Genomic DNA, 12,305 nt, shown 5'->3' with positions numbered 1-12,305 from the left:
AAATAGATGTCAATTGAATAATATGTAGCAGTCTATTTTATTTGTAACTTAATGTGGTGAGGTATTTCTTTCACATTTCTATTATTCATAAGTCTGTCCCCTTGGAGAATATATAGAATTTGTTTTAAATGAGCAGATAATACCTTCTTTAAAATTTATAAGTATGGTAGAATCAGATCCTTCCTTTTTTTTTCCCCCTTCACAGACCATGGCGTGGCAATAAAGAAGTTCTGAATTGCCTTGCACTTGTTATTCATAGGACAAACATTGGGGAGAAAAGGATCTTGTTAAGGTTGAGTTAAAATTCCATTTCTACATCCATCAGTAAAACTGCAGAGAGCAAAATCTACACCAAACTGCCTAGCAGAAGTCTTAAAAATTATTGCTGGACTTTGTTGTTCTTAAGGCAACTGTGTTCCTATTGCTTCTTAGCCATTTGCTTTCATTCATACTGGTTCAGAAATGACAAATAGAAGCAATCCTACCCTGTAGCGCCTTTTGTATTACTAATATTCATTCTGCAGAAATAAGACAAGCACTTCAATCTATTTAGTGAGGCATACACAGGCGGAAGATTCACATGCCTGTATTTGCAAGTGAATATTGAACTACACGAACAAATAGGGCAATGTACATTGCTCCTCATAGGAATTAGTTTTGGGGATATCATAGCTATGCTCAAAGTGAAGGCACCAAATAGCTGTTTAATAGGAACATACACACACTCAAAAGCTGATGATCTCTATCTCAGTTTCCACTCAGGCACAGGTAACTTAAGGCTGGTTTCTTCTCCTACATACTGACAAACAATCAGTAACTTGTTTGTTAGATTTATATGTATCTTTCCTGTAGTGACCTCAGGATGGAATATGTGGCTTTTTTTCTTTTGCACTTTACCCTTACCACCTTTCGAGGTCAGTGAGGCCCAAATATTGTGACTGGCACAAGGTCATCAAGTGATTTTCATTTGTCAGCAGGGAGTTCAACCTAGTTTTCTCAGATCCTTATGAAACCCTCTGATCTCTAAATCATTAAACTACAATCTTGTCCTTTGAGATTATTTGTATATGTACAATAGGGAGAGTTGCAAATTCATGAGGGGAAGGGAGACTTATTGTCTGGTAATGTGGAAAAACCCCTTCTGTTGTTGTCATATTGCCTTTTCCAGCCACCAACACAGTGATTTTGAAAGCAGCACATCATTATCTCTTCATCCTTTTGCCATAAACTTAATGGAAACCACATTTCCCCTACATTTTTTGTTAGAAAGAGAGTTCCTATTGTTCTGTGTTCTATTCTATGAGGGTGTACAGACCGGCACTTTGTGCCACCCTGGACCCACACTAGGGTTACATGAGGGATGAGCGTTTACACGCTCAAAGCCCTTGTGGTGGCACCTGGGTGCCATCTTGACACACACCTATCCAGACAACAATCATCATGATGATGTCACTCATGTGCAGTGCCCAAACAGTGCTGTGCACAAGGGGCATCATAAAGCCATACTGCAGTGCTTATGGCACCCCTGTAGCAGTGGAAATGGGAACTGTGTTTGGCGGCTCCTTTTTGTACTGGTTTGGGGGCGTGGTGTGCATTTGCCGCATCCCCAACCCAGAGCTCCCAGGGGCAGCATAGAGCTTATGTTCCTATTCCTATTATTATTATTACCATCCTCATGATGATGTAAGCACCGTTTTTCAGGGTTTGAAGAATCCCTAGCCATATGCTTACAATCTAACCTCAAACAGTTACTGACCTACAGGACACACATGTGGACACTGGTACAAAGCCTTGCTACAAACCCAGATGCCAACTCTGCCCACATATCTATTCAGGAAATGTCACTATAGGCCTTAATGACATCAGCCACAATATTAGAGGGACTTTCACTTGCTTATCCTCCAATGCGATTGAAGTCGTACTATGTCAGCAATGCCCTTCAGCTCTCTGCACTGGAGTAACAGGCTGGTCCCTGTGCCAGAGGATAAATGGGCGTAAACCAGACATTAGAAATGGGAACACACAAAAACTGGTTGTAGAACACTTCAGTCTCCCTGAGCATTCCATTGTAGACCTCAGAACAGTGGTCAGAACTTGTACAAAAGAACCTCAAAGGAAGTTTAGAAAGAGAAACAGCAGAATTGGACTGTTATCCACAGGCTCCAGTCCATCAGCAATGGGCTGCAGAGCGATAATGGTTTCCTGGCACATTACACACATTCCAACACTATCTGACCCTCATCATTATGAGGATGCCCTTGAACAGTTTATTACATTTCCTCCATGGTTCCTACACTACATTCCAATATTCATTCATATGGTTATCTGCTTTCCTTGGCTTTAGGCAACATCCTTCCTCCTGCCTTTATCCCCAAAGACTGAATGTGCCACCTCATCTCCATACCCATACAGTTTTGAGTTTCAACTGACATTCTCACACACAACTGGCTTATATAGGTCTGTCTCTGGACTCTCTGCTTCAAACATGGGTCTGATGAAGTAGGCTCAAGTCTATGCAAGCTCATGCTACCAGCTTCTTACTTTCCGTTAGTCTCAAAGGTGCTACAAGATCCATTTGAAGCCTAAAAAAATATTATAATTAATTTCCAAATGTTTCTTTTTCTCCAAGTGCATTTGCTTTTTATTTTTCTAAGTGTCCAAAAGCATAAGATGGTAGTACCTAGAGCATGGCTTGCCTTCTCCTGAAGGACCCAGCAATAAGCAGTGATGCACGGTTTTGTTTCATTTTGGTTTTTTATTAGCCATTCCAAGGGGAAAGCTTCATGATTTTGGTTTTATTTGCAGCCCTGCTCTTTCTTGTTTCCTGCTTCACTCAGTTGGAAACTGTGTTTTTAGTTGTTTGTAGTGTACAAATCTTGGAATTCTCAAATTACAAGTAACTGAGTTATCTGTAACACGTTTTGTTTTTATTTTTGCTAACGTGGGTCTAATGGATTTATACTTTTAGAACAGTTTTAAAAATGGTGACAAAGTTAGTTGGTGCAATGAGCAACAGTTTTCCAGCTACTTTTTAAATTGGAGAATTTAAACAATTTTACAGGCATTTTGATAGGAATAGTTATAAATGTGAAGGCTTCTCCTCAAAACAATTAGCAAGATGAAAGCAGGTAAAAAGTGACAACCAACAAAATGAGTGATACAAGTTACATTTTAAAATACTGCAACTAGTAACAATAACAAATTGTTTCTGCTGTTGTAACAAATGTATTTTTAAAGCAGGAGAAAACAATTACATGTAACTTTTAAAGCTGTGCTGTTGAATTTCATTTTATTTTGATGACATTAGCCAAATGGAAGGGGAAGTCTCTTGATGGAAAGCCAGGATATAAATATTTTAATAAACATTAAAATATTAGGCCTGAACAACTTTAAAGGTATTTTAGGTCTTTTTCAAAGTTCCCAAAACTACACCTCTCAATCCTTGCCGGTGATTCACTCCTGACTTGGAGTAAGATATTACAAGTGAGAATGGTACCTGTGGTAAGTTACTTTTGGGAGTAATGAGAGTACAGCAATGTTATTTTTATAATATAACATAAAATAAAATAATTGCTTATTAGTGTAGTAGGTGTTCTTGTAACGCCTAAGATGTTGACTTTGACCTTTGTTCAGTTTTAAGAGACATTTTTTAAAAATTTAAAAAGCAATTAAAATAGGAGTGGACAATGAATGGGACTGCAGATTGCATCACTCTTGAATCTTCACATAGTAGAGAGGTTTGAGAGTGAAACACATATTATTATTATTATTATTATTATTATTATTATTATTATTATTATTTTCCCACCTCTCCCTGCAGATCAAGGCAGGATCACAGCATTAAAAAAAATACACATTACAACATATTCAATAAAATCACAATATCACACTATCACTACTATTGCTAAAAACTAGCTTGTCGTCTATTTCCCATCTTATCATAGTTGGTTCTTTCAGGGTCGTCATAATAGGTCAGGTGAGTAGGCCCGCCAGAAAAGATCCATCTTAAGTGCCCTCTTGAAAGCTTCCAAGGTGGCAATAAGACGGATCTCTTCCGGTAGATTGTTCCACAGTTTGGGGGCCATGACCATAAATGCCTTGTGGGAAGTTGGTGTTAATCTTGCTTTTGGGTGGTCAAGCAAATTCTTCCCTGATGTTCTGAGAGTGCGAGACGGATTGTATAGGGAGAGGCGTTCCCTCAAGTAACTCTGGCCGAAGCTTTGTAGGGCTTTAAAGGTGATAGCCAACACTTTGTATTGTGCCCAGAAGCTGATTGTCAGCCAGTGTAAAGATTTTAACACTGGTGTAATATGGTCCAATCTAGGTGTTCCTGTGACCAATCTGGCTGCTGCATTCTGGATCAACTGAAGTTTCCGAACTTGGTACAAAGGTAGCCCCATGTTGAGCGCATTACAGAAATCTAAACGAGAGGTTACCAGTGCACGTACCAGAGCTTCAAGGTCCCCCTGGGTCAGGTAGAGGCGTAGTTGGCGTATCAACCAAAGTTGGTACCACACACTCCTGGCCACTGTCTCTACTTGAGATGTCAACTGTAGAGACGGGTCCAGGAGGACTCCCAAACTGCGAACTTCATCCTTTAGGGAAGTGTGACCCCGTCCAGGACTGGTTGACAAATCTTGATTCCTGGACCAGGGGTTCCTATCACAAGTACCTCCGTTTTCTCTGGATTCAACCTGAGTTTGTTTTCCCTCATCCAGCATCAGTACTTGTGGTCTAGAAAATAGTCATATGTAGTACTATGCCTGTGTAAACTGCAATTATGCACACAAATGTCACTAACAGATTGAGTCTTTTGTGCATGACATGAGAGAACAAATGTGCTTCTCCCCTGCTACATAAAACAGAGAGTGCTTCCCGAAAGGACTGGTCAGTTGAGTGTGGAAATTATAAGTGGTTCCTTGAAAGGAGGCCATCGCTGTTTTTCTGAAAGGAAGCAGTGTTTAAGATCTTTATTCTGAAAAGTCATCACAGCCTCCCACCATTTTTAACAATAATCACCCACTGTTTAACTCCTTTTTTTGCATAAAGTCTTGGAGCAGGTGATGGCCTCACAGTTTCAGATTTTCATGTATGGAACAGGTTATCTTGATTCTTTTCAGACTGGATTTAGGTCTTGTTTGGAATTTAAACTATCTGGGAGTTAGACAGGGGAAGGATTCAAAACTGCGGCAGTGACTGGGTGTGTGCGATTGTTGTGATCCTAGTGTGAATTGTGTCGGCATGGCTGCAGACCACATTTTTTGGCCTGGACCATAACCATAGATCATTGGAGCTTTTTGGGATACTTGAGCTAACCCTGGATTTGGAGTCACAGTCCTGCAGTGGCTGAGTTTTTCCAGAAGATGGTCTTGGAGAATAGTAGTCTGGCTTGTGAAGTTCATCATAGCTCTTCTCTTATCCCTCATACTTTAACAACATGGGGTCATCTGGACTTTTGGAATTCAGTCCTATCTGAGCTTCAGAATAACATGTTAAGAATAACAGTGCCATCAGTTTAGTGTGGAGTTCAAGAAGAAAAAACTTCACATTTTGTTTTTAGCTTAATAAGGCCAACACACATTAATTTTCAAGCATACTAAGTAGCAAATTTTGGCTCATTATTTACTTATTCATCTGCCTTTATCTTTAATGAGCAAGAACAGCCTATTTAATACCTAATCAAGTTTTTGGGTGAAATCATTTCTGGTTTGCAGTTCTGAAAGTTTTTGCATAGAACAGTAGTTGAAAGTAGCTGGTATTCCCTTTCCCAGCTTTATGTGGTATGCCATCTTACCCCTTCCTGTGGAAGGTGGTTCTAGTGTACTGCTTGAATCATAGAGTTGGAAGAGACCACAAGGGCCATCCAGTCAAATCCCTGCCATATAGAAATAAACAAAGCATTAACAACAGATTCTCATCCACCCTTTGTTCAAAAACCTCCAAAGAAGGAGACTGTATCATTTTCCAAAGCAGCATGTTCCACTGTCAAACAGCTCTTACTGTCAGGGAGTTCTTCCTAATGTTGAAGTGGAATCTCTTTTCCTGCCATTTGAATTCATTGCTCCAAGTCCTATTCTCTGGAGCATGAGGGAAAAAAAGGTTGACCCATCATCAATATTATATCCTTCCAAATATTTAAATAAAGATGTCATGGCACCTCTTAACCTTCTCTTCTCCATGCTCAACATACCCATCTCCCTAAGCTGATCCCCATAGCACATGATTTATAGACCTTTTGCCATTTATGAACTTTCTAGGGCTAGGAGGTAGCTCAGCTTCTTCCTCCACAGATGTTTCAACACCCTTCACCAGAGGTAACTTCTCTGGAAAGATGTGGGCTACCTTATAAAGTGGAGAGTTGGGAGGAGGATAACATAACTATTTTGGCATCAAATCTTTCATCTGAGGAGCAAACCTCCTACCCTGGGACCAGGCCTACCACGCCACCTGGTCACAGTGGCTCATGCCTTAATTACCATGCATTTACATTGTTTCTTATGTGACTTTGAAAAGGTGTTCAGAAACTCCAATTTATACTGAACACAGTCTGGGGTGCATATTTGTTTAGCTTGTATAAACGCAAATGTTGAAAAGTTTCTGTTCCAACTACAACTCCCATCACCTTCAGTACCAGTATCCTCCCAATCAACATAGCCATATATATTTTTCACGCCACCAGCCATGCTGGCTAGGGATTCTGGGAACTGTAGTCCAAAAGGTAGCTTTCCCAACTCTGGTCTTAAAATGCCTTCAGTAAGTGCTCATTTATTTTCAAGCCTAGTTCAAACTACTGGTTCTTGCCTATAAAGTCTCCTAAAATTTGGGACCAGTATGTCAGAGAGGTCTTCTCCTATATGACCCTGGGTATATTGTCTCATTCTGGAGGGACAAGAGAAAGGAGATTATCACATCAGCTTCGCTGCCAGGATAAACCCGGGATGTAACTTCCTTAAGGCGGATTGTATTGCATTCACCCATCACCAGGCAGTATGTAGCCCTATACAACCTGGACTTCTCTTGCAGCTTTTCAAGAATGGGATTTTCCCATTCTTGAAAAGATGTGGGACAAGCCTGGAGAAGCCTGGGTTACATAAGGGCTGCATATTGCCTGGTGATGGGTAAATGTGATAAGATCTGCCTTAAGAAAGTTACATCCTGGGTCTATCTCAGCAATAAAGCTAATACAATAATCCCCAAAGATTTCTGAGTAATATGCCTCCGTTATGGAATTCTCTCCTGAAAGTGGACTCTCTCCTTTTTGGCCTTTGGATAATTGATAACAACTGTACTGTTCCACACTGTTTAAATTCTTCAGTTTTACAAGGTCTCCTGTTTTTGAGCAATTATATCTGCATTATTTGAAACTGTTGTAGATTTATTGCCAGTAGACTAAAGTACGTATGGAGTGGAGAATCCATTAAATATAAATATTTGAGGGGAGGACTTAGAGTATATATCAATATGAGCATCGTCTCCAGTCCAAAGTAGTGGTTAGAATTCTACCACTTTATTCTGCAGAATGTATAGCCTGGTCTGTGGAAAGCCCAGTTGGACTAACTAGATAACATCCAGATGTATATGGAAATCACTGGATATTTTACTTACTTTTTACAAAATCCTTTAATGAAATTTAAAGCGGAAGTGAATTGGCTTTGGCCTGGATGATTTTTGCCAATAAGGTTGCTCACCTTAGTTTTGTTTTTTTTTTTAAACCCTAACGAAAGAAGTGTTCCCTCCTTCCATGCAGAAAGCTCATGTGCTTTTTATGTAAATGGATGTATAATGCAGCCCACATTAGCCGTGTTGATGATAGCTTCAATTTCACTGCTGTCAGATTTCTGTATCGCTCCAAAAGAGTAGGCTAGCATGAATGAATGTTAGCATAATTTATGCTGCTGATAAGTGATTTGAGCATTTGAGTTATTGATAAACTGCTTTAGCATATCATTTCCAGCTTGATGCTATCTGACATCACAGCAAAATATAATGTGCTGGTCCCCAGACTAGATATTAAGGTAGAGCTCTTTATTTGAATTCCAGGAGCCAGAGGAAACACAGCGCTGTCTGATACGAGCACATCTGACCAGCACCAACCCAGTCCATCCCATCCACCGTTCCCTGTTGGGCCCCAGGTCAGTTTCTTTATTGAGCTGAAATCAAATTCAGTTTTCTGAAAGCAAATATTAGCAATCAATTAAATTGATTAAAAAAAGAATTGTTAAGCTGCATGATTTAATTCAAAGTGTGTGCATTTTGGTGACATGTGCATAACAATTAACATTTTAAAAATGTTCATGTATGTTTGTATTGGAAAAGGCAGCTTTATTTTAAAAAATCAAGATATAGATAAGTATACTTCTCAAGCAAATTCTAAGACATAATTCTCCCATTAAATTAAATGCCTCACACTAGTCTTTTATTCCAAGTATATAGCAAAACTGTATTCAATGGTTTTAATGTTAATTTAACTTGTTGGATTTGATAGTTGTGTCTGTCACATGCAGAGTTAATTTTAAATAAAGTTTGCATTAGTTTGGAGCCAAGAGATATTTATGTGGGTTATATACTACAATGATCAGAAAAAAATATGAAGGCATTGTAAAGTGATTGGCCAGCTTCTAAGGAGTCAGTGTTAGTTCTGGCCTATGCTTTGTGGTCATGTGAACATCAGAAACTTAAATTAGTGCATGCCACTAGAACTATCATGTCCTCCTTCAAAGAATCCTGGGAGTTGTAGTTTGATGTACTTGCTTTGGTGGCATATATTTTAACATTGGGATGATATATAGAATAATAGCACTTGAAACTTGCACTTTGAAAAAGTATAAGATATAGGAAAGACATTTGCATGAGACATGGAGAGCAGCTGCTGGTCAGACTGGAGTAGACTCTATTAACCAATACTATGGCATAGTAAAAGCTGCTTCCTAAATCTATTAAAGGTCTGTTTCCAGCCCAATCACAAGGCTTTTGGGGGGGAGAAGTAACTATTAAAAGAGTATAAGTCTATTGAGCAGATATGCCCACTGGGTGGCTACCAACTCAAACAATAGCTTGACTTTTATTTATTTAAAAATGTAATTAGCAATTGAGTTTAACTTGGCCTTTTTCTCAAGAGCAACAAATTAGAGGTAAATGTGTCCAGTTCTGTTCTACTCAGTTTTTTGTTATCCATTGTTAATTCTTTCCAATATCTGGGTCAGTTTAGGATTTATATCCTAAAAATCTGCAAAAAATTGTATACGGGGGATACATTTCTAATATATGCGCTTTCCCCAGTGTACACATTTTTGCAAGTGATTTTCCCTAATGTAAGCAATAAAGCGTGCATATTTCTTTTAACATGTGTTAGTTTTGCACACTTTCTTTTGCAGTAATCATATGTATTTTTTGATTTGCAAAACTTCAGAAAAAATGGCATTGTGTTCCAACTTGGAAAGTGCAAATTAGATAGGTTTGCATTAAAAAGCAAACCAGCCTTTGTTGTATAAAACTAGAGTTACAGCCCAGTTAAACAAATTTGATTTGGTTGGTTATATTAATTTTACTTGAAGAATCAATTAAATTTACATGTGAGTAAAAGCATATTTTCATTGTTTTTAGATAATGCATGCATTTGTCATACCAGATACTACCTCAGAAGAGGCATTCACCCAAATGTAGAGGAAAGCGAGAATGCTTTTTTTTTTAAAGATGACTTTTGGCATCTGCACTGTTTATATAGCATTAAATATATATCAATGGCTGTATAGGCTGTCTGATTAGGGGGCATCTTTTCAAGTCAATCATTTTGTTAAACTAATTAATTATTAACTAGATTAATCAATTAAAATAATTGACTAAAATGATGTTCTGAGTTAATCAGATAGCAGATGAATTATTAATTGATTGATTAAGTGCCGCAGGCCCAGTGTAAACTCGCTCTATGATTGTGTTCGATTTTTGACATTAGAAACCTGACAGACGTGAGAAAAACAAATGCACTGGAATATCCCCAGGCTCTAGTGAAACAATTGCACCCATGCTGCTAGTCATTAATTTTGCTGTATGGTAAATATGGAAATTGTGTTTGTTTCATTGCAGCCACTACTGACGGCTCAGCAGTTAGCCTCAGCTGTAGCAGGGGTGATGCCGGGAGGCACTCCAGCACTGAATCAACCCATCCTTATCCCTTTCAACATGGCTGGACAATTGGGCGGTCAGCAAGGACTGGTCCTGACTTTGCCTACTGCTAATCTCACCAACATCCAAGGGCTGGTAGCAGCAGCTGCAGCAGGAGGCATTATGACTTTGCCATTGCAAAATCTACAAGGTAAAACACACTGGAAATTAATTTCATTTATTTATCTATTGCCATCTACAGACATAACAGTGGTATTCTTAAATAACTATTCCTCCGTGGAAATCAACTGGTCTACTTCATTCAGAACACATATGATGGGTTTAAAAGTCAAGGAGAAAGCAGGCATGTTTAGTATTAGAAAGCCTAATTTTGTCTGTGTGCATTGTATTTTGGGGGTGACAAGTTTGTGTGACTTCAATGCAACTATTAGTGAAATGTGACAGAAGGCGGCAACCCTTCCATATTGATACGTTGTTAAATCAGACACATCACAGCTGACAGAAGGAGCGAAAGTCCTCTTCCAATAGTGCAGGACATACCTTTTCCTTTACTCCAGATGGTTTGAAGTGCTACGGATATGCACTTCCACTTTTTTACTTGATCACACTAGCCCTCCAATGTGAATGCCTCTTTTAGAACACAGAAGGGCAAAATAAAAGAGAAGGCAATATGGAAAGGGAGAAAACACAGAAATTGGCATGCATGCTTGCATGTGTTTGTATTATTACAGTACGGTGTGATCCTGTCCCAAGCAACATTAAGAAGGCTCCAGCAACTACAAGAACAGCAAAATCCAGTAGAAGCAGGAAGAAAGGGTGTTCTTCTATTCCCATGACATCCCATAAAATTTGTCTGGCATTTTGGGGGACCCTCTGGGCTGGTTTTCAGATAGCTTTAAGTGCTGCAGGAGAGAAGAAGAAGGAAGTTCCATCATACCATCATGGTGGCTTCTGTGAATTTAAGCCATCATCTGTAAATATAATACAATACATATTATTTATTTCAATATCTATGTCCTGCTGTATATTATAGGATCTCAGAGTGGCATACAATTTAAACAGTTTCAAAATATTTCGGACTATGGAGATTATCACATTAGCTTCGCTGCTGGGATAGACCCAGGATGTAACTTTCTTAAGGCCGATCTTATCACATTCACCCATTGCAGGGCAGTGTGCAGCCCGTATGCAACCAGCGCTTCTCCAGGCTTGTCCCATATCTTTTCAAGAACAGAAAAATACCATTCTTAAAAAAGCGGCAAGAGAAACCCTGATTGTATATGGGCTGCATATTGCCTGGTGATAGGTGAATGCAATAAGATCCGCCTTAAGCAAGTTACATCCTGGGTCTATCCCGGTAGCGAAGCTAATGCGATCGTCTCATAAATAACAATACAAACACATTGAACAGGCTAAGTGCATATTAAACAATTAACAAATTTAAACTATTTAAAAGATTAAAATAGTTTAAAACCATGCATATGTACATTTGGGGGTGTGTGTGTCAGTGTCAGTGCGGGATCAGTCACATCCCAAAGGCTTTAACATAAAGCAATGCTTTGGTGTTAGAATGAAACCCATGTCCATGCCAGTCAGACCTGGGGATAGCTCTACAAGTTGGGTACCAGCTCTCTTCTGTGTCCTCCCACTTGTGAAAGTCAAAGGAGTTGGGCTTTCCAGCAAACTTCCTTGTGCAGGTGCATATATTATGTTTACTGATGAGAGAGGTCATTACATAGAGCTTTGAAAATTACTTTTAAGATGAAGGCAGAACTTTCCTCTTTCCAAAAAGGCCCTGAAATCCAACAAGACTAAAATAATTTGAGACATACAAGAGTTCCATTGGATAGGAGGTTAGTCCTGGAACACTATCAAGACGTAATTTCACCAGTGAGCCTGCAGTCTTGAATTATGCTCTAAGGATCTCCCATCTGTCTCAGGGAGGATATTCATCCTTTCTAGCCAGGCTAAGACAGGCATTCTTTGCCTTCAGTGTGGCAACATTTCTTTTCAGTAGGACTGATAAACCCATGTGTTACCTCTTTTCATCTTTCTCCATCCCTTCCTCTATAAATAAAGGGTCCTGGCATCTTTGATATCATTGCATAGCTCAACAGCCAGATGGTTTTGCCAGCAATCCCATTATTTCACTCTCTTGATTTCAATTTCTTGTTCCTACATCC

At 39.1% G+C, this 12,305-nt stretch overlaps 1 protein-coding gene across 3 annotated transcripts in view; it reads left to right on the top strand.

The window, feature by feature from the left end:
* POU6F2 (POU class 6 homeobox 2) overlaps positions 1-12,305 on the top strand; it is a 317,088-nt gene that overhangs the window by 111,009 nt on the left and 193,774 nt on the right. For all 3 annotated transcript variants that reach the window (XM_089531272.1, XM_089531270.1, XM_089531273.1), the window contains exons 2-3: positions 8,041-8,132; positions 10,084-10,312. In XM_089531272.1, the coding sequence (XP_089387398.1) occupies positions 8,041-8,132; positions 10,084-10,312 (321 nt within the window). The remainder of the gene's footprint in view (positions 1-8,040; positions 8,133-10,083; positions 10,313-12,305) is intronic.

The sequence above is a fragment of the Sceloporus occidentalis genome, unplaced genomic scaffold (genome assembly GCF_023333645.1).
Source record: "Sceloporus occidentalis isolate IW3139 unplaced genomic scaffold, rSceOcc1.0.p SCAF_7, whole genome shotgun sequence".
NCBI lineage: Eukaryota > Metazoa > Chordata > Lepidosauria > Squamata > Phrynosomatidae > Sceloporus > Sceloporus occidentalis.
The sequence above is the reverse complement of the archived record's forward strand: the minus strand, read 5'-3'. Positions and strand labels throughout refer to the sequence as shown.